The 21,977-nt window shown below is 46.9% G+C and overlaps 1 protein-coding gene across 1 annotated transcript in view; it reads right to left on the reverse strand.

Moving 5' to 3' along the window:
- The window catches only part of TAPT1 (transmembrane anterior posterior transformation 1), a 59,915-nt gene extending 47,663 nt beyond the window's left edge, over nt 1-12,252 (reverse strand). The window contains exon 1 of the mRNA XM_088836537.1: nt 11,511-12,252. Within this exon, the coding sequence (XP_088692663.1) occupies nt 11,511-12,246 (736 nt within the window). The 5' untranslated portion in view covers nt 12,247-12,252. The remainder of the gene's footprint in view (nt 1-11,510) is intronic.
- Nucleotides 12,253-21,977: the final 9,725 nt, after the last annotated feature.

A 21,977-nucleotide genomic window follows, 5' to 3' on the forward strand; every position in this document is an offset into this window, starting at 1 on the left:
GTAGTTCTCTGAACATCAGGTGAAGTGGCTTACTTATGTGCAGAAGTGAGAGCCCCTACCCACCCCCAAATTACAGATTTCTTTAAACACAAGATTCATAATCGACCTGGAGAGTCAGTGGTACCATGAAAGCCACTTGGAGACTGAAAGAGGTGGACAGAGAACCCGACCTGCGCTGACTGCAGTCAGGCAGAGAGGCAAGTCAGGTCGCACACCGACCGTGAGCACGGCGCTCACGGGACTACGGCTGAAGCCACGGACCCAAGCTGTGAACTCCACCGTCTGTGCCTCAGGGCAACCACATCCGTACGGAGCGAAACTTCTGGCTCGGAACTTTCTAAGATGTTGGTGGCGGGCTAGATTCAGCACAAGATCTACTGCCTGAAGGAGAGGGAAAAAAACAGTGTTTTGTGCTGTAAACAAGGACAGCTAAAACGGAAGAGAAAGATCAAACAGTTAAGACTTGAACGCACTTTAGTTTTCCAACTGGACAGAAGAGAGACGCTCTCATTAGTAAATGTCTGTAAACATCAATTCTTTCATGTGAATGAGTGCTGGGAAGCAACGGGACATTCAGCAAGAGAAGAGACTGCGCTGGCACAAAGTGGCACTGACGCCAGCGAGCAGAGTCACCAGACTCCCTGGTCTTCCTCCACCTGATCCTGACGGGCTTGCGGGTTTGGCTGGGTGCTCTTGCTTCTTACGGGCTTCCCAGGTGGTGCCAGGCATCAGGAACCCGCCCGCCAATGCAGGTAGACGCCAGAGACAAAGGTTCGATCTCTGGGTGGGTAAGATCCCCTAGAGGAGGGCATGGGAGAATCCCACGGACAGACGAGTCTGGCGGGTCACAGCCCATGGGGCCGCAGAGTCGGATATGATCAAGCAACTTCACACACACACACGCATGCAACAGAGCAGGGCTACAGTAAAATCCTGGCCATCCTTTAAGGCCATATTGCTTCACGTGTCACCAGGTATCTTTCCTTTATTCTTCTTATCTTTCTTTCCTACACATACTCCTCTGGGGCAGTCTAAGGTCAAAACCATCACCTCAATCCTGACGCTGCCATAGCTTCCGCTTTTGACTCCTGAGCCTGGACTCCTACTTCCCACTGCCTTGTGGGCAACTCCACCTAGAAATTCCAAAGGCACCTTTAGCCGGCAAACTGCAGCCCACCCTTTCCCCATTAACCCCACTACCGCAGCCCCACCTTAGTTCAGGGCTCACCAGTGACCCGGCTCCAGGCCGGCAGCTGGGGGCTGATTCTGACCATCCCCTCCGTCCTCTCGCCAAGCCCTGATGACCCCTCCTCAAAATGTTTATAAACTCCCTCTGCTTCCGGACCCCGCCTGCGTGTGGTCCTCCCTCCTCTCTCCAGGTTACCGTGGAGGCTGACCAGCGTCTGCCTTCCACTCCTCGCTCCCCTAGACCCCACCTGCCCTGGCCCAGGTCGGCACACACACAGGCGGGCAGCAGAAACCCTCAGGGGCTCGTGGAACCTCCAGGCGAGATCAACACCCTGGCAGCAGCGACAGCAGAGCCCTGCCAACTCGGGCCCGGGTTATCTTTCTTTCCTGCCGTGCAGCACGCCTGCCTCCTCTGAACGTCGAGGTCACGGTTCTCTAGTTACATCACATCTCACCGCGGGCAAACGCTGTGTGTCGGCTCCCTGTGTCTGCTGGTGGGAGCACACAGGTGAGCCTCCATGGGTGAGTGATGCATGTAGTCACCTACTCCAGGAAGACTGCCCGGGTTTCCCGCTGGAGCCCGGGTATACACACACTCTCATCTGGTGTTCTTTCCCTCTGCACCCCCAGGACACAGCACTAAAGAGGGCTCAACCGATGCTCCCTGAATGAATGTGTGGCTCAGCGGAGAGGACGGGAGTCACAGAGGAGGGTGTGGCAGAGAGCAAGAATCAGAAACGAGAGGTGGCAGAAGCAGAGCGCGGCTGCTTCTTGAGCAGAGAGCCCGGGACTGAGGCAGGCGTGTTCTGAGATGCGGGCGTTCTCAGCAGGGAAGAGCTCTGGAGCATCTGGTCAGTGAGCATCCAAAGGACAGTCCCCGACAAGCACCTGCCCTCCGCCCCAGGGCACAGCCAGTAAGGGCCTCGGTGCATCGTCCACACACAGTAAGGGCAGGGAAGGGAGCTGGGGGGCACACGCTAGCATCTTGGTGTGTGAAGGATTAGATAAACAGGCTGTCACACGAGTTTACATTTTGAAAAGCAAATTAAACCGAAAGGCTGGGAAGAGCTGTCCGTGTGGTCAGGCCACTCAAGATGGCTGTCCCCCTGCTCTCTGTCCATCCCCTAACCGACCAGGGCCTGCTTCACCTGTGTCCCAGGCGCAGGCTGACCTTCCTGAAGAGCCGCCCTGGCCCCAGCCTGTGCTGGTCAAAGGGCAGGGAGGGGCGTGGCCCTCGGCTGGTTTCACTGCTAACCAAAGAGCCCCCTTCTCCCTGGAAACCGCCCCCCTCCAATCCACTTCAAACCACTGAGGTTTCTCTGTTGCCGAGTCCCGGCTCTTCCTTTGGTCCTGAACCCGGGCAAGCTCAGGCCGGGTGGGCCCGTGGGCTGCAGCCTGACCCTGTGCCCTTGTTTATTTAAAAAGGTATTCTCCGGGCTGGTGTCCTCCCTGGCCCTGCAGATGACGGAGCTTCCTCCACAGTGAAGGTTTTGTCCTGGTCCAGAGGATGGCACAGGAAGAGCAGTCAGATGAGGGCAGATCTGCACCGGCTCTGTCCCCACTGGTCCTGGGACCCCGCTCCACCCACAGATCTCAACGTCACAGAAGAGGGAAACCGAGGCTTGGAGTGGTTTTACAACACCTCTTACCTGCTTGTCATTCACAAAGGATGTCCCAGAGACTGTGTATGAAAGGGTGTGAAGACCGCAAAGCATGACACGCTGTCTGGAACCACTTACTAGTAACTTCACATGGTCTACAGCGCTAGCCAATCTGTTTGGTGGTCACCTAACGTTTACTGCTACGTCTGCAATCCTGTTTCCAAGGATAAAAGGGAACACGTCTAACAAACATATTTAACAAACTATATAACCTAAGGAATTTACCTTAAATGAGTTTTAAAAAATTATAAAATATAAACCTATGAGGGCGTTTTAACTCTATTATAAAAGTGAAGAAGTACTGTATCAGGATTCTACCTCTAGAAATGCAAGAATTTCAGTTGTAAACACCAGTTTTGATTCTCCACTGGAAACTTTAACAGTAAACACAAGCATTAACGGAGAAAACGTGTTTAAGTTCACAGGTCTCACAACCATGAGACAGGCTTTATCCTCACGCCCATTTTACAGATGAGGAAACTGAGGCAGAGAAGTGAAGCAGGCCTCCAAGGTCACAGAAGAAGCCAACAGTACAGCCAGCGTTCAAATCAAGCAGTCCATCCCTAAAGCCTGTGCTCTCTGGCACTAGATTACGCTGTCACTGTCTTCCGTGCTTTTGTAAACAGGCCCCTGTGTTCTGGAAAACTGGGAACCACCCCCATCTCTGTGCTCCCAGCACCCTGGGTTTACTTCTGTGATGTTACACTGTTTACTAAGCAGCTCCCTTACCAGCCCTTAAGCTTGCTGAAATCAAGCACCATGTATCCGGATCTTCCCCGAGTCCAGCCCCCAGTGAGCTGAGTGTAAGGGTAGGGTTTACCTATCATTAACACCATACTAGTGGGTTGGAGAACAGTTCCAAAAGAAACATTAAAGCAGTACTAACAAAAGAACCAAGTTTCATAGGGTGAGACAGATGGAGTTTTCTCACCTCCTCCTCCCCACACTACTCCCTGTCCACCACACCAACCCCCACCCCGCCACACTCCTGAAGGAGTGGCCCTGCTTAAGGAATTTGGATCCTCTGCTTTTCTGGTGGCTCAGACTGTGAAGAATGTGCCTGCAATGCAGGAGACCTGGCTTCGATCCCTGGAGTGGGAAAATCTCCTGGAGAAAGGAGTGGCCATGCAGTCCAGTATTCCTGCCTGAAGAATTTCATGTACAGGGGAGCCCGGCAAAGCGTCGGACCCAACTGAGAGACTAACACAAATGAAACACCTGACTGAGGTGGCTTACAAAGGTGCTGCACACATTACTTCATAAAACCCTCACCACAACTCTGAGAGCTGAAGGTGCAGCTGACAGTGTTCACGTTTTGCAGACCAAGAATCTGAGGCTCATAGAGCTTAAGAGACTTGTCCAAAGTCACTGAAAAGCTAAGAGGCAAGTTGGCAATAGAACCCAGCACTGAAGAATTGATGCTTGCAAACTGTGGTGCTGGAGAAGACTCTAGAGAGTCCCAGACTGCAAGGAGATCAAACTAGTCAATCCTAAAGGAAATCCAACCTGAATATTCACTGGAAGGACTGAGGCCGAAGCTCCAATACTTTGGCCAACTGATTCGACAAGCTGACTCATTGGCCAAGACCCTGATGCTGGAAAGACTGAAGGCAAAAGGAGAAGCATTCAGCAAAGGATGAGACAGTTACATAGTATCACCGACTCTACGGACATGAATTTGAGCAAACTCCAGGAGATGGTGAAAGACAGGGAAGCACGGCGTGCTGCAGCCCCTGGAGCTGCAAACAGGTGGACACGGCTGAGCGACTGAACACACTCTCCCCTGGACCGTAATTATCATCCATCTCTCTCACGATCATGCTAGAGAAGATGACTGAGCCTTGACCTGGCTTCCACCTCTCAGAAGGAGCCTCTGATTCACCCTGAAGGGGATTCTGTTGCCCTGTGGCCCGAGCTCCTAAGGGATGACGAGGCAGTCCTGCTGCTGTCTGGTCCCCGCCCTGCCGCTCCCCCAGCCTTTTCCTGGTCATGGATATATTCTTGAATATATCTTCTACTTCTGTTCTGGAACCTTCCGTTCTGGAGCATAGCTGTGTTTCAGTGTTTTTGTTTGTTGCTGCTGTTGTTCTTTTAAACGCTGTTTTCTCCATTATATGGATGTACCTGAACTCACTTGTCCTGCGATACTGGCAGACTGCCTGGCTAATTATTCAGGAAGATGACTACTGCTCTTTGACCTGTGGCTGCCACTCTTCAAGAACTCGGCTGGCTCAGTGGACCAGAGCTCCCACGGACAGAGGAGCTGGCGGGTGACAGTCCACAGGGTCGCAAAGAGCTGGCCACGACTCAGGGACTGGGCACGCGCACACACGTGGACCTGAGCCCCCCCCATGCTGTGGTGGCGCTTCATCCCTTCCTAGCAAGAGTGACCTTTGTGTGTCAAACGTCTATCTTTACAGTGTAAGTGCAAATGATTTTCCAAAATAAAATAACTCAATTGTTCGTTTTCTCAATACCGTTTGAGCTTTTCAGATGTCAACCAATTTTAGTTCATTTATCCAGTTCTCACCAAGAAGAAATATTATTCGGTAAAACTCTTTTAAAAATAGAAGTATTTCACTATTTAATAGAAACAGGAGCTTCTACATTTGAATAAGTAAGCCTTGCCAGTTATGAACATTTAACACTAGGAAAATAATATCAATCATAAATCTGAATCAATTCCCCCAGATTATTTTTAATTAGTGTACGTCTACTACAGAATTGCCTGGTGATCCACTATCCTAAATTGAGAAAAAGTACAGTATAAATGGCTTCTTCATCATACGTGAACAAAGAAATATTACGATTAATTATCTTCTGAGAGAGCTGTTTTAAAAATAAGAACTCAGGATAAAAAAGTATTAATTTGAAATAATGAGTAATCATAAATATATTTACATGTTCAGTAATATGTCTAAATATATCTTTCTTAAAATAGCACTGACCATTAAAAAAATTAGAAAGTAATATTGGTTAACTGCTAGGACAATACTATGAAACATGCAAATCTCCACGATCTTAAATAATGTGATCCTTAATAGGCTTTACTAAAGTTACATTAAAATATTGAGTTTGAGTGAACTCCGGGAGTTGGTGATGGACAGGGAGGCCTGGTGTGCTGTGATTCATGGGGTCGCAGAGTCGGACACGACTGAGTGACTAAACTGAACAAATTTATTACACAAATACAAAGGCACACCCTTGTACAAGGCCAACTAGGAATCAATGATAGCAATCTTGCTTTCCTAACTCAAATATAGTAAAGGTGCCTCTTAAGCTGTTAAAGCTTTCAAACTGCTTATAAAGAACCTCATTTAGGGAAGTAAATAACAGAAAGTTCAGTTCAGTCGTGTCCGACTCTCCGCGACCCCATGAATCACAGCACGCCAGGCCTCCCTGTCCATCACCAACTCCCAGAGTTCACTCAAACTCATGTCCACAGAGTCGGTGATGCCATCCAGCCATCTCATTCTGTCATCCCCTTCTCCTCCCGCCCCCAACCTTTCCCAGCATCAGAGTCTTTTCCAGTGAGTCAACTCGTCGCATGAGGTGGCCAAAGTATTGCAGTTTCAGCTTTAGCATCAGTCCTTCCAATGAATACCCAGGATTGATATCCTTTAGAAAAATAACAGAAAAGATACTCATAAATTTATAGATGGAAAAACAGATACAAAAAGAGTGGTGACTTTTTCCAAGGTTACAAGGTTACAAAGGACTAAAAATGGGAACAGAGTATCATTAACTTGACAGTTAAAGATATACAGTCTTTTCAAAGACCTCTTTCATGCAAGCATTCCCCAAAGTGGGCTGCAAATGAACTTCTAGGACTGAATTTTGGAGGGCAAACCAGATGGAAGCTTAACATCTTAAAAAAGGTCAAGATATTGACCTGATCAAAGATCATATCATTGTTTTTTAGTTTACAAGTACTAGTTAAATAAAGCACATGAGAATTTTAACCCTGTATGCGAGACAGCAAAAGAGACACAGATGTATAGAACAGTCTTTTGGACTCTGTGGGAGAGGGCGAGGGTGGGATGATTTGGGAGAATGGCATTGAAATATGTATATTATCATATGTGAAACGAATCGCCAGTCCAGGTTCGATGCATGATACAGCATGCTCAGGGCTGGTGCACTGGGATGACCCAGAGGGATGGGATAGGGAGGGAGGTGGGAGGGGGGTTCAAGAAGGGAAACACATGTACACCCGGGGCAGATTCATGTCAATGTATGGCAAAAAAAATACAATATTGTAAAGTAATTAGCCTCCAATAAAAATTTAAAAAATAAAAGAAAAGCAATCATCTGTCAGAAGAAAAGAAGCTAATTTTACATTATCTATATCAGGGTTGTGGTCACTCCAGGTAATTTCTTAGGCAGTTTTGCAACTATTCTTAATTTCCTTTGTAGATGAGAATTGATTTACTCTAGGGTGTAATTTTCCAAATCACAGCCTTTAATCATCCATCAGGATAAGTCTCGGGCCACAAGGATAACTATGTCACGTATTTTATAAATGATCAGGACTGATTAAATGAAAATGTATTTTAACATATTAAATTTTCAATTACACAACAGGACAGACATGAAGAATCTGAATCTTAGTCCCAGACGAACTCTTTTGTGGGAGCTGCTAAAAAGGCGTCAGTTGGTTTTTCTGGGCTTTAGTTTTCCTTCCTCTGTTCACTCGCTCATGGAGGTAAGCAGCAGGTCTAAAATGCAAAGAAAGCGGAGAGAAGCAAAAGGGGAGGTAACGAGTCTACGCTCCAGAAGTGAAGAGTCACCGCTGAAGAAAGCAGCGAAGCGGGCCCCGTGGCACTGGGGCCATTTACAGTCAGAAACCCTGGTGCTCACCCACACCCTACTCCAAGTTCTTCTGCTTTATAAGCAACACCTGCTCCTATACATATTCCAATACCTGCATTATATAGTCACTGCTCCATCTTCACCGGTAGATGCTGTGTTTATTCTACACCAGGTCTTCTACTGTTAAGTCTCCAGTCATTAGCGCCAACTTAGATACTTAAGATACTAAACCACTGAGTGGTGGAGTTATGAAATAGAGCCAAGTAGATTAGGCAAGCACAGAGTCTACAAAGCAATTCAACAACCGAAATAAGCCAAGAACGGATTGCCCAACGCTTAGTCCAAAGTTGAGTTGCTGGACCTAGATTCCTAAATGGGAACATGGTTATACAGAAACTCTACCACTTAGAACTTCTGCAGAGCAGTGAGGTGGGGAACAAGCGGGGAAACATAGCAACGTGTACTTTTTTTGGCGGGTGGGGGGTGGGGAGTGGTGGTGAGGTGGGTGGGAACCTCCTGGCTGGCAGGATCTTAGTTCCCTGTTCAGGGACCAAACCCATGCCTTTGGCAGTGAAGGCGTGGGGTCCTGAAACCACCTGATCACCAGGCAAGTCCCAGTAATATGTACTTATTATCTGGTCTTATAGCAAAAGGGACAATAGAATTTGGTCATATTTTACCTTAATTTTAAAATTTATTTTTATTGCAGTAAAATATACATAAATGTTACCATTTTAACTATTCTCAAGTGTACAACTCACACCAGTGACATTAATACATATCTTTTAAGAAGAAGAAAAAGGGAAGAGAATGAGTCTGCAGTTCGTGATGACTAATATATCCAGAGTGCAAGACACGGGACCACATGAGGCAACGGCGGAATAAGTACACAGCGGCCGTCATGAGAGAGAGAACGAAGCTGGGCATGAGGAGTGGACGAGCCATTTCCAACCAGGGTTTCAGCACCAGACCTGAGAAAAGCCGCAGCCCACCGCCAGGCTACACGCGACTCAGAGGGAGTTCAGTGAACGAAGTGACTGCAAGAGTTTGAAAGAGAAGAACGAAGCTCACCCCTGCTGTAGCTGTACACATACCAGCCAACGCACACATACATTCTACAAACACATACATAAACACAGACAGGTACAAAAGAAAACAAGGGACCTCAAACACGACGTTCTGAATTATTTTACTTGGACTGAGAGGGTTTGGCTAATCACCTAATCTGTATATTCATTTACAGGATCTCGGATAGTTAGGACAGGCCAGCAAACGCCTAACTTATACAAGTCCTACATTCCTTGGGAGAAATGATAAAGGGGGCTTTGGAACCAACTGACGCTTTAGGCCACCAAAACACTAAAATTCTGACTTTCAAAAGGCAAGACATAGGTTGCCCTGAATTGGCAGGAGAGGCGGGAAGACCAGAGTATCAGAGGCAGCGCCAGAACATAAAAAATGGACAAAGTTAACACCTTTAGTGCAAGCATCCAGTTGGGAGACATCTGACTCAGGAAGAAATGCTGCCCACAGGACACTAGGTGGTGCCACTCCAAGGCCCTCTGGCCCAGGCAGCCCCTCCATTCCATTCCGTCGCTCAGTCGTGTCCGACTCTATGCGACCCTGTGGACTGTAGCCTACCAGGCTTCTCCGTCCATGGGATTCTCCAGGCAAGAATACTGGAGTGGGTTACCGTTTCCTTCTCCAGGGGATCTTCCCGACCCAGGGATCGAACCAGGGTCTCCCGCATTAGAGGCAGACGCTTTAACCTCTGAGCCACTAGGGAAGCCCAGGCAGCCCCTAGGGAAGAATTTTCTACCTTCTGGACGGGCGAGGAAGGAAAGGATGCAGAGTCGTGGAAAGGAGCAATGCTGGAAGGTCAGGGTGAATGCACTAGGCACTTGAGCAGCCCAGGGCCTTTCGGAATGACTGAAAGACTTCTAATCTCCAGTGAGAAGAGTTTGACCCGAGCAGCATCAGAGTTAGGGAGTGGGTTCTGGCAGTGTCGAGAGCTGTGTGCCTAGCAGAGAGGGACGGACACCCGGGAGAAAGGACAAGGGGCCCACGTGGAGGCCAAGACAGAACAACGCTGGCTGGTGACTCCAGCTGAGACCCTCCTGGGACCCTCACCTAAGTCCTGATCCTCAAGAGCTGCCACACGCATCTCACCTCCACTGAACGGAAGAAACTGGGGAAACACTTAACTACCCCAACAACCAGAGCCGGAAGTGTGTCCCTGATAACGACTTTATGCAACTCTGGGTTGAAAGTCCAGCTTCAAACATGTTAAGTAAACCACCCTCAGTAACCCATGAGGAAGAAGAATGCACCGGTGGCATGAAGTCTGTGGAAGTCCACGGTCACGGGTATCCAGACGGATGTCGGGCAGGGCCACGGAAATGGTGTTAAGGGTCCCAGCATCTGTGCTCATCAAAAGGCTCCTGACAACTTCAGTTTTTGTGCGCAAAAGCAACATTTATAATGTTGGATTTCCTGAAACTCATAAACATTTCAAAAAATCACAGTGAAACCTGGCCACATTGCTCTCTATTTGCACCAGAGTGCTTTTAATTTTCAAGTCCAACTAAGTAAACAGACAGCTGAGAGATTTAATCCTTTGCCTTACTCAGATCTGACCAATTCAGAAAGTAAACACCCTCCCAAGCAAAAGTTTAAATTGACCACTTAACCAAACAGAGTTGAGAATTTTTAAGTGGTCCCATCGAGAAAGACAAAACAAGGCCCAGTCTGTACTTAATTTTTGAAATATAAAGATCTCTACAAAAGCTAACCTATGTCTAGTTCGGATAATTAGCAAATCAATCATGATCTCATTTGATCAGACCAAGTTAGCACTAAAGGACTTCCAAGTCTTCCATACACAAATACAGCCAATGATGCAGTAAGCCTTAGGACTTAAACATTTATTAGCACGGACTGCAGGAAATAACGACTAATGCAGCTGAAACAATTTGTAGTTGGAAGAAATTCAAAGGGCGTTATGGCTCCACTGATCTTCAAAACTCAGAATTACGCAAGAATTAAAATGGTATGATCACTCTACATTCAATGAAACATACACCTCAACGTCTTCCCTTCTTTCGAGCCTCATACACAACTGCAGGATGAATACAAAGGCAACTTTTAAAAACTTTCTGAACACAAGAATAAAGTCCTACAGCTGAAAGAAAAATACTAAAACAACAGGCTTAAAAACCGGTCATTGAAAGGAGGAATCACAAGTGCAGCCTTTTCTTTTCTTTTTTTTAAGTGGCTTAAGTTTCGGTTTAGGAAAAGTTCACAGGTAACATGTGCAGGAGTGCTAAGTATTAATACCCCGGGCAGAAGGGCTGAAACTTCACTGTCATTACTACCACCGCGTTATCTGCGGCAGAAGAACACAGTATTTAGAGAGCAAGTTAACAGGTTCGGATGACTCAAGTTCGCTGAAAACAGAACAGAAGTCACCTTGGCACACAGAGAATGCAATCCAGCCTCGCGCTGCCGAGTTCTGAGCTCCTCGAGCCGGGGGTGGCGGGTGAGATGCTCGCCAGCGCTATCGAGGCGGGAGGAGACCCTGGGCGCTCTGTTCCTTTTTTGTTTGTTTGTTTGAAAGAAGGACCTTTCAAAAGCAGCAGCAAGAGCGAGCGGGCACGAACGCCGCCGGCCGCTGCCGCTCGCGCTCCGTCTCCCGGACGCACCTGGCCGGGCGGGCGTCTCACCGCCCGCGGAGCCCGTCAGCGGCCGCGGCGCCTCGGGGCCCAGCCCAGCGCCGGCCGCCCCGGGCCCGCGGCCGGGGTCCCGCGCCGCCGCGGCCTAGCGCCGCCCCGCGCCCCGCGCCCCGCTCACCTGCGCGGCCGCGGCGCCGCTCCCGCCGCCGGTCGCTCTCGTAGAAGCCCAGCGTCTCCGCGCGCTGAGGCGCCGGCGCGGGCCCGGGGCCGCCGCCGCCCAGCGCCTCGGCCGCCGCGCGGCCATCCCGCCCGGCGCCGCCCGCGCCGCCGTCTCCCGGGGCGGCCGCGCCGCCGACGCCCGCCATGTTCCGCGCGCAGCACGCCGCCGCCGCCGCCTCCCCGCCCCCGCGCGCGGCCGGCGCCCGGCCCGGCCCGGCCCGCCCCTCCGCGCCGCCGCCCTCCGCGGCCCGCCGGCCGGCGCGCGCCAGTGGCGTCAGCGGCGCGGGGGAGGCGGCCGCCGCCGCGGCCACGGCCGCCGCCATCTTCCGCCTGGCCTCGCGCGCCGCGCCGGGCTCCATGGCGCCGCGCCGCGCGGCCGGGGACGCCGAGCGCCGCCGGGGCGCGGGCCGGGGCGCGGGCGGGAGCGAGCCGAGCGCGGCGGCGGCCGAGGAGCCCCGGGGCGGCGGCCGCTGCTGCCGCGCGCGCTGCCCGCCGTCTGCGCCGGGGCCGGCCGCGCGCCCGGGGCCCCTTTTGCAGGCGCGCTGCCCCGAGTGCGCCGGCGCCGCCGCCCGCCCGGTCTTGGCAGCGCGGGCGCGGCCGCGGCGCCGCGGGCTGGCCTCCAGGTGATCCCCGGCCGCGCGGGCCGGCCCCTCGGGCTGCCGCTGATCCGCACTGTTAGGCTGGCGCGTCAGCATCCCGGGCAGGGGTGGGGGGGTTGCTGTTGTTGTTGACAGTTTGCAAAGCACTTGGGCCAGGAGGGCGCCCCGGAGATGCCGCCCAACAGGTGGGGGTGCGCGGCGGGCAGGGCCCGGGCGCCTTCCGCGTCTTTTTGTTTGTGTTTTTCCGCGCCCGCGGACCTCCTAAGGCCGCCTGTCGGCGTTAGCGTCAGGATGCGGCTCTCGGCCGCCCTCGCTCATCAGCCGGGGCGCCCCCTCCTTACTCGGGGTGACCGCCCTGGGCAGCTCGGGCCTGTGTGACCCCGCACCGAGCGCGGCGTCCGCCGCCGCGGGGAGTCAGGATGCTCCAGGCCTCGGGAAGGGGTCGGCTCCTGAGTTCATGGGGGTGCGGGGTTTGTGGCCGGTCAGTTTCTTGTCTGCCAACTAAAACCTGTGCCTCTGGGGGTTCCCTTGTGAGTAAGGAAAACTGAAATTCTTCGCTTAAGGTTAACTTGTCTGGAAGTTCCCTAGACCTCAACTGGAGACCTAGATAAATAGAAAAGTGAAGTCACTTCAGCCGTGTCCGACTCTTTGTGACCCCACGGAGTACTGTAGCCCACCAGGCTCCTCTGTCCATGGGATTCTCCAGGCAAGAATACTGGAGTGGGTTGCTATTCCCTTCTCCAGGGGATCTTCCCGACCCAGGGATGGAACCCGGGTCTTCCCTCATTGCAGCCAAACGCTTTACCCTCTGAACCACCAGGGAAGCCTTGATACATACAAGCGGGTGTGAACAGAGCAAACATCGATCTCGGGGTGGTTCATCAGAGACCTTGAGGGTTCTGTTGTCGCCAGCGCGTACCCACCTGGTTGCACACTCAGGGTGGGGTGTTCTGGGCTCCATGCAGAGAGGACAGCGCCTCACAGATTGAGCAGATTGAGGGGTAGGAGGCGAGGAACCTAGATGGACCAGCAAGGCCCGGTAGATGGCAACTGACCCTCAGGCGCCAGTGAAAGGAGGAACTGGTGTCTTTGGAACATCCTTATCCTTTTTCAGAAAACGGAACCGTTGGGAGGATTACATTTCTAAACATCCCTGTGACCACGAAATTCTCATGTTTTGCTTACATCTGTCAAAACTGAGTTAAGAAATCAGTCAAAACCAAGTGCTCTGGTCAAATCTTCAGAATCATTTTGAAAATCAAAAGGTACTGAAAACTGTGCGGCCTCTGAGATTCCTTAAGGCTCGAATTCTGTTATTCTCTGATCTTTGATAGAGTAAAACCATCCTCTTCTATTATTTACCGATTGTCCAGGAGGAAGTAAGCTTTTACTGCTTGTTTCTGTCAGTTCCCAATTCCTGGCTCACCAGCTTTGCTGGCTGATGGGCCCTGCTTTTAACTCCACAGGAGCTGGAAGGGAAGGAATTGTAAAGTCTGTTTCCTAAGGCAGCCAGTTGTAGGAATGGATTTCTCTCTTGTTCTGTAATGGCCTGAAGAAGACAGGGTGTTCTAAAAGCTAGCTCTGCCCTTTAAAATAGTCAGCAAAGGGAGGGAGTCTTGTGTCCAGGCCAGGTGTGAAGGTGTTTCAGCAGAGGGGCAAACCAGAAACGGGAGAGCTGAAACTCTGGTAACTTTTCACCAAGTGGATCTTTTTACTGGTGCTACATTGTTTTCTCTGATGTTTTGTGAAATTGCACCGTTTCAAATAAACCCATCTTGAAGTGGGACGTGATAAAAAGCATTTTTGAGGGACTTCTGTGGTGGTCCAGTGGTTAACACTCTGTGCTTCCAACGCAAGGAGCTTGCATTCAATCCCTGATCAGGGAAATAAGATCCCACGTGCTACTCGGCATGGCCAAAAAGAAAAAGCATTTTTGAAATGAACATTAAATAACTTTTTCAGTTAACACTATTCTTTCCTGGTCTGCTGCTGCTGAGTCACTTCAGTCGTGTCCGACTCTGTGTGACCCCATAGACGGAAGCCCACTAGGCTCCCCCATCCCTGGGATTCTCCAGGCAAGAACACTGGAGTGGGTTGCCATTTCCTTCTCCAATGTGTGAAAGTGAAGTCGTTCAGTCGTGTCCGACCCTTAGCGACCCCACGGACTGCAGCCTACCAGGCTTCTCCATCCATGGGATTTTCTAGGCAAGAGTACTGGAGTGGCTTGCCATTGCCTTCTCCGCTTTCCTTGTCTAGGTATTGATAATTAGTCAAATATCTTATTGTACTTGAAAAGTTTCTTTGCTTTCATTCAACCCCTGGTCAGAATCCAGGAAAAGGGTATTTATTGTCAAATATGTATTCCGTATCATCAAAAAGGCAAGTTGCACATAATCTTAAATAGTTATAGAGCCTAGAAAACCAACAGTTCTCTGAGGAAAATAAAACTTTAAATATAATGTTTTATTTATCAGTTGCAGAACAAAAGGTATATGCTTAGATTTATAATGCTACTGTTAGGGAATAATAGGAGTAGTTCAAAAAGACATGATAACCCTCACCATTAAAGACACATCAAAAAGCATTTTGAGTTAAGGTGTAAGTTAAAAGCAGGATTTGGTTGACAATAAGCTACAGGAATTGAACTTAAAACATTAATTCAACAAACAATTGGAAGGCATGCTGTTAACATCGCTGTATTAACTGCTAGTGAAAGAATTAATTGGTGGCAGTAGTTTCAGTAGAGGACAGTGATGGGCAAGAACGAGAAGCTGAGAGTAGCCTTTCCCTGTTAGCAGTACAGAAGGAAAACGGTTCAAGGAGTGGAGAAACTCCTTAAGGGATTTGTTCTTTCAAATTATGTGTTCATATGTACACATAACTGATTATGTAAATTCAATCAAGAGCTTGTAAATTGCTACACATATTCTTAATTAACTGTGTAACCTAATGGTGGTACTAATTGTGTACCTAATGGTGGTAATATCTACCATGTAGCCGTTGTATTTTGAAAAGAGCAAAACACAAAGTGTTTTTAAAAAGAATGAAAATTGGATGAGTAGTGTATATAGTTTAAAAAATAAATCACATAACTTCATTTTTTAATAAATGTTTAATAAGTGATTTTATGACTAGAAAATACATTGACCACATTGTATATGAACCATGGATTCAAGATCCAGAAAATATTCTTATGAGGTCTATAGACTCTGGTTCTCAGTATCTTTCACTGGTAAATGGGGCAATACCTACACAATAGTAGGAGCTAAAAAGAAAAAGATTTTCCTTTTGAATGCTTCCTTTTGTTTAGACTGAGTAGGTTTTACTTTTCAACTACAAAGCAACTTACCTCTTCATCATATTTCTGTATATTGCCCCTAAAATATGTTTGAAATTAGCTCCATATACTTTTCCCGAGTAACAGAAACATCACATGCTTTGCTGACTTGAAAGGACCCTGAATCTGGAGAAGCCTGGACTTTAGCTCTCCCATCAGTCTTTTGACCTAAGGTGACACATGTGACCTCTCTGTTTCATTTTCTCCCCTGTAGAGCATTTCACTGGATTACCCTGGTGTCCTCTTGTAGAATTTTGTGATAAAATCCTTCCTACCCTTATGGCAGAAAGTGAAGAGGAACTCAAAAGCCTCTTGATGAAAGTGAAAGAGGAGAGTGAAAAGGTTGGCTTGAAGCTCAACATTCAGAAAACAAAGATCATGGCATCTGGTCCCATCGCTTCATGGGAAATAGATGGAAAAACAGTGGAAACAGTGTCAGACTTTATTTTTTTGGGCTCCAAGATCACTGCGGATGCTGATTGCAGCCATGAAATTAAAAGACGTTTGCTCCTTGGAAGGAAAGTTATGACCAACCTTGATAGTGTATTAAAAAGCAGAGACATTACTTTGCCAACCAAGGTCCGTCTAGTCAAGGCAATGGTTTTTCCCATGGTCATGTATGGATGTGAGAGTTGGACTGTGAGGAAGGCTGATCGCCGAAGAATCGATGCTTTTGAACTGTGGTGTTGGAGAAGACTCTTGAGAGTCCCTTATACTGCAAGGAGATCCAACCAGTCCATTCTAAAGGAGATCAATCCTGGATGTTCATCAGAGGGACTGATGCTAAAGCTGAAACTGCAATACTTTGGCCACCTCATGCGTCGAGTTGACTCACTGGAAAAGACTCTGATGCTGGGAAAGGTTGGGGGCGGGAGGAGAAGGGGACGATGGAGAATGAGATGGCTGGATGGCATCACCGACTCTGTGGACATGAGTTTGAGTGTACTCCGGGAGTTGGTGATGGACAGGGAGGCCTGGCATGCTGTGATTCATGGGGTCGCGGAGAGTTGGACACGACTGAGCGACTGAACTGAACTGAACCCTTTGCAGATTCTTGGACCCCTGGATTAGAAAAAGCTAGATATTTGCCTACACTCTCAAGATTTGTAGAAAAGTATGAAATCCTTAGTTATAAAATGACTTTGTAATCAGGTCTAAAAGTTGAATGCGGGGATTTCAAATGCAGTAACTTTACTGATGGAGGCTTCCCTGGTGGCTCAGTTGGTAAAGAACCCACCTGCCAATACAGGAGATGTGGGTTCCATCCCTGGGTCGGGAAAGATCCCCTGGAGAAGGAAATGGCTACCCACTCCAGTATTCTTGCCTGGGAAAGCCCATGGACAGAGGAGTGTGGCAGGCTGCAGTCCATGGGGTCACAAAGAGTTGGACATGACTTAGAGATTGAACATGCAGGCACACAAGTTTGTTGATAGCACATCAAAGGTATGTTATCTTTAATGTCCCTTCTTCATGATCTAAGCACCAGTTCTTCATGCCTGTGTGTGAGAACTGATGGCTCCCACTGACCTTTCCAGTCCTAACCCCAGGACTTTTGTACATTTATAAATTTCCCTTACTGGACCCTTGCATACGTAAGTCTAAGAATACTGCTTGAAGGCGGCATTGAACAGGAACTGAAAAGGTACTGGGTTGGCCAAAAAGTTCATTTGGGTTTTTATTAATAACATCTTAAGAAAAACCCAAACGAACTTTTTGGCCCAACCCAGTATTTGAGATGATTACTGTTGTAACATTCATTTGGTAGTATAGATTCAACCACAGAATAGAGTACAGTTGAAAAGAATTCTGCATTTCCCAGTTGAAAATTCATTTCAGCAATACATGACTTCTGTTCTCTAAACCATAAATACCATGGATCTAATTCACAAAATGTAGTGCTGAAGTTAATTCATCCGCCATTTTCTTTCTGAGAAAAAAGTATGAATTGATGTTTTTAAAAAATTCGAGCAGCTTTGCAACTGATGTTCTAAAGAAATAAAATATACTATGGGCCCCGGAGCAAGCCTTTGCAGTAAATTTATGTGAGTTTATTGAATCTCTGAGTTTCAGTAATAATATTTCCTATCTTCAGTAATCATTTTTGGACTGATACTTACTATGTTTTATCCCATCTGGGCTTTATTCCATGAATTTCTAAAGAACATCAACTCTGTTTCTGGAAGATGTAGCACAAATTGAATAATGTGTCTCTGATTCTAATGTACCTGTTACAACTTAACTAAAATGGTCATAAGCAAAATCTTATTTCTAAAAGCTTTTCTCTGGCACAAGAATATAGGACTCAAACTGTTTTAAACAAGACCTACTGAAAACTGAATTTTGTTACAAGAGATGCTTTATAAAAGATACTCTGTTCTGAAGACCTAAAAGTAGGTTTTGTTTATGTAATAAAAGTGCATGAACATAAATCCATATTTTATTGGCTAATGAGACCTTTTATTCATGATCAGTTATAAGGTTTATTTCATATTAAATTTTAAATTTCTGGAAAATTCTGAAATACTGATGGGAGAGACCATGGTGATGGCTTAGGAAACTGTGCAGTCCAGATTTCTCTCTTTGAGGAGAAAAACATTGTTCATTTTTCATTATCCTGATTAAAAAAACAGACGTGTTTAGAGTGGTTTTAATCATTTAGTCAGTTAATTAACAAGAATCCATTTGCAGACTGAACTGTTGATAACTGTCAAAATCCTTCATTAGGATTCTAGCTATCAAAGGTTTTAATTTTAGAATCATGCAGCAGAGAAGATTTTGTTTATCACTTGATTCATGTCGCTAGCCCTTTTGCATTTTGCCTTTCAGAATTTTTCTGTTTTTACTGTCCTGTTTTCATTATTCCCTGGTGGTGAGTTACTTACTGCTTCTTCTGGCCAGTTACCCAGTAGCAGTTGGTAGTCAGAAGACCTCGCATGCTATTTAGGACAACTTTTCTTTCTTTTAGTGTCTCTATTTGAGCTCTCTTTGAAAAATAACTGAGTACTGTTTCTCTTTACCTCCATGCCCTTTTAAGTTCTTTTTGGCTGTGATCAAGCAGTCCTACCCTTGCAATTAGCTTCCCTTTGCTCATGAATCAGTATTTCCATTCTAATATTTTTTTTTTCCATTTCTCCTCTTTGTTTCTGATATAGTTAGAAGTGAACGTACCCCTTGGGTCTTATTAACATCGATTATTTAAATTTTGCCTCTTCTTGTGCAAACCTAAGTATTTATCTCTTTTTGGTTTTTGATACCAAAATAATCCTTTTAAAAGGGTTTTTGCTATCCAGGCTTTAGAAACTTTTCTGTATGAGTTTAAGTCCTTGAATTTTCAAATTGCTTTTTTATAAGCATCTATCATAATTTCCTTTTCAAAATTCTAAATTTACATTTATATGTAAAAATCCTCCTGTTGTTTCCAATATTTTTTTCTTCAATTTCAAATACTAAACAACTTTTACCTCTTGTCTTCCATATGAATGCTTAATAAATACCTTAACTTAGGTGAATAGTTTCATGGAGAAAAACATTATAGCTAGTTCTTCAAAACAGCAATAAAAAGAAAACATGTCTTGTGGCTTTACTTTCTTGGGCATTGAGCATTACTTTCTTGGGACAGTTTTATCCTCATAATTATGCTTTGCCTAAGGTGATACTAATATTAATTCACATTGCCTTGTGCATATGCCCACTGATGACAGATTTATGCTAGGGTTACACATATGGCATGCGTAATTCACACATAAATATTTGATTGCTGAGGAAACAGGCTAAATCAGATGCTGATCATTATTTATCATCTCTTAACTTTAACTCTGACCTTTTATCCATATTCTTAGCTCTGTAGTAACACAATATATAAATAAAGTGTCATTTCTAGTCCTGCAAGCTATTTTTATTATTTTATTCATTTTAATATGTATTACTCTGGAATTTATGATCTGACATGGTTAGCTAGATATCCTTTTTCTAGATATTGTTAAGTTTCATGCAATCTGAGTTTATTTTTACAAGCTTATTATTCTCTTTCACAGTTTCCAGTTTATCTTAGTGCAGACAATAAAATCATTCTTGTACTAAGTAATTACAGGTTCAAAAATAAGTTGATTCTGGTGAGTTTGGGCAACTTAATATTCACTCTAAACCTTCAGCCATTTGTTTCCTTCTAACATTGTAATAATGTTCCATAGAGAAAGCCTAATTGGTACAATATGGTCCTTTCACTGGTATTTTATAGACAATGTTCTGTTTTATGGAGAGTAGTATAATTGGCTTCTCCCTTGAAAGCAAATCACTTTCTTTGTATTTGTGGGGAATGTTAAGTTGTATTTTTAAAAACAATATATTAGGAGTGTTTGTTTTTTTTTTTCAGATCTGTAATTTTTAAACTAAACTTTCAGATAGGCAGTGTCCGTTGATTCTTAAGGGACTTGTATAAACACACAGGTGGATTCATCCATGCAAGCATTTATTTCTATCTAGCTGGTGGTTTTCTCAAAACAATCTGTTTTGCTTCTGTTTCAGAGTGGGTGGCATCTTTATTTGGGACTAGACCTTACAAAGGCTTTCATGGTGGCTCAGATGGTAAAGAATCCGCCTGCAATGTGGGAGACCTGGATTCAGTCCCTGGGTTGGGAAGATCCCTTGGAGGAGGGCATGGCAACCCACTCCAGTATTCTTGCCTAGAGAATCCCCATGGACAGAGGAGCCTGGTGGGCTACAGTCCATGAGGTCACAAAGAGTCAGACATGACTGAGTGACAGCACAGCACAGACTTTACAGTCTGGCTTCCTCATTGGCTTCCCAGGTAAAGAACCTGCCTGCAAATGGAGGAGACATAAGAGACACAGGCTTGATCCCTGGCTTGGGGAGATCCTCTGGAGGAGGGCTTAGCAACCCACTCCGGTATTCTTTTCTGGAGAATCCTATGGACAGAGAAGCCTGGTAGGCTGCGAAGAGTTGCAAAGGGTTGCAAAGAGCTGCATAGGGTTGCAAAGAGTCAGACATGACTGAAGCGATTTAGTACAAGGATGGGACAAGATTCTACAATCTAACATCAAGTGATGGCAGTAGGCTAGAAAAGATCTTCACTGTGTCTGAAGACATTACTAGTCATCCTTGGGATGAGCTCTGGGTCTTAATTCCCTGATAGCAGAGGATGGGCTATATTTTCTTGAAGTTTCCTTTCAGTTTTAGACTTAGGAGGTTTTAAGTATGAATACCTCTTGGGGGTATTCTGGGTTGAAGTTAAATGTCAACTTAGCATAAAGCTTGTAATGTTATTTTTCTTCTGATGAAGTCCAGTTCCCTATTCTAAATTACAACGCTTATCTTAAATTGCTTACCTTTAATCCACAGACTTCAGGATTTCCTATTCGGCAAACATTCGTTGAGTGTTTTTGATGTCGGTTACTATACAGAACCCAAGAGTAACAAAGACAAGTGACATGTGTTTCCTGCCTGCAAGTAATTATATTCAGTGTGATAAGTATCAGGGCTTCCCTGATGGCTGAGCCACAGTGGCTCAGTGAGGAAAGAATCATCTGCAATTCAGGGAACACTGGTTTGATCCCTGGGTCGGGAAGATCCTCTAGAGGAGGGCATGGCAACCCCCTCCAGGATTCTTGCCTGGAGAATCCCATGTACAGAGGAGCCTGGTCAGCTACAGATCATAGTGTTGCAAAGAGAAAAGGCTGAAGCAACTAAGTACGCACACACACATGTTAAGTATCACTGCAGAGGGATGAATGAATTGCTGTGGTAGTTCAGAGGGGAGATGGGATAATTCTGCTGGGGGTGGGGTGGGGCGGGCAGAACAGTTTAGAAGCAAGTGGCTTTTGAACAGGTCTTGGAAGATGCCCTGGTGGCTCAGCTGGTAAAGAGTCTGCCTGCAATGCGGGAGACCCTAGTTCGATCCCTGGGTCAGGAAGATCTCCTGGAGAAGGAAATGGCAACCCACTCCGGTATTCTTGCCTGGCAAATCCCATGGGTGGAGGAACCTGGTGGGCTACAGTCCAAGGGGTGGCAAAGAGTTGGATGCGACTTCACCTGGAAGATGTGTTTGTCAGGTGGAAAACGGGGCAGAGGGAGGTGGCTAAAAAGGCCTTAATGGGCAGATGGAACAGCGTGGCCAGAGGGAGCAAGGCAGGAAGATGCAAGGTTTGAGTAGAGGTTCAAGACTGAGCTTGTCTCCAGGGCTACACCAGGCTCCTCTGTCCATGGGATTCTCCAGACAAGAATAATGGGGTGGGTTGCCGTTTCCTCTTCCAAGGGGCCCTCCTGACTCAGGGATCGAACCCGAGTCTCCTGTATTGCAGGTGGACTCTTTACCACTGACCAATCGGGGCGGCCCCCGTTTACTATGTATTAGGTTTTATTCCGGGAAATAGTGGAGGACAGAGGAGCCTGGTGTGCTACGGTCCACGGGGTCGCAAAGAGTGGGACTTGACTTAGCTCCTGAACAACAACAGCAAGTCTTATTCTCAATGTC

The sequence above is a fragment of the Moschus berezovskii genome, chromosome 5 (assembly GCF_049115385.1).
Source record: "Moschus berezovskii isolate FMDL1 chromosome 5, NW_MosBer_1.0, whole genome shotgun sequence".
Lineage (NCBI taxonomy): Eukaryota > Metazoa > Chordata > Mammalia > Artiodactyla > Moschidae > Moschus > Moschus berezovskii.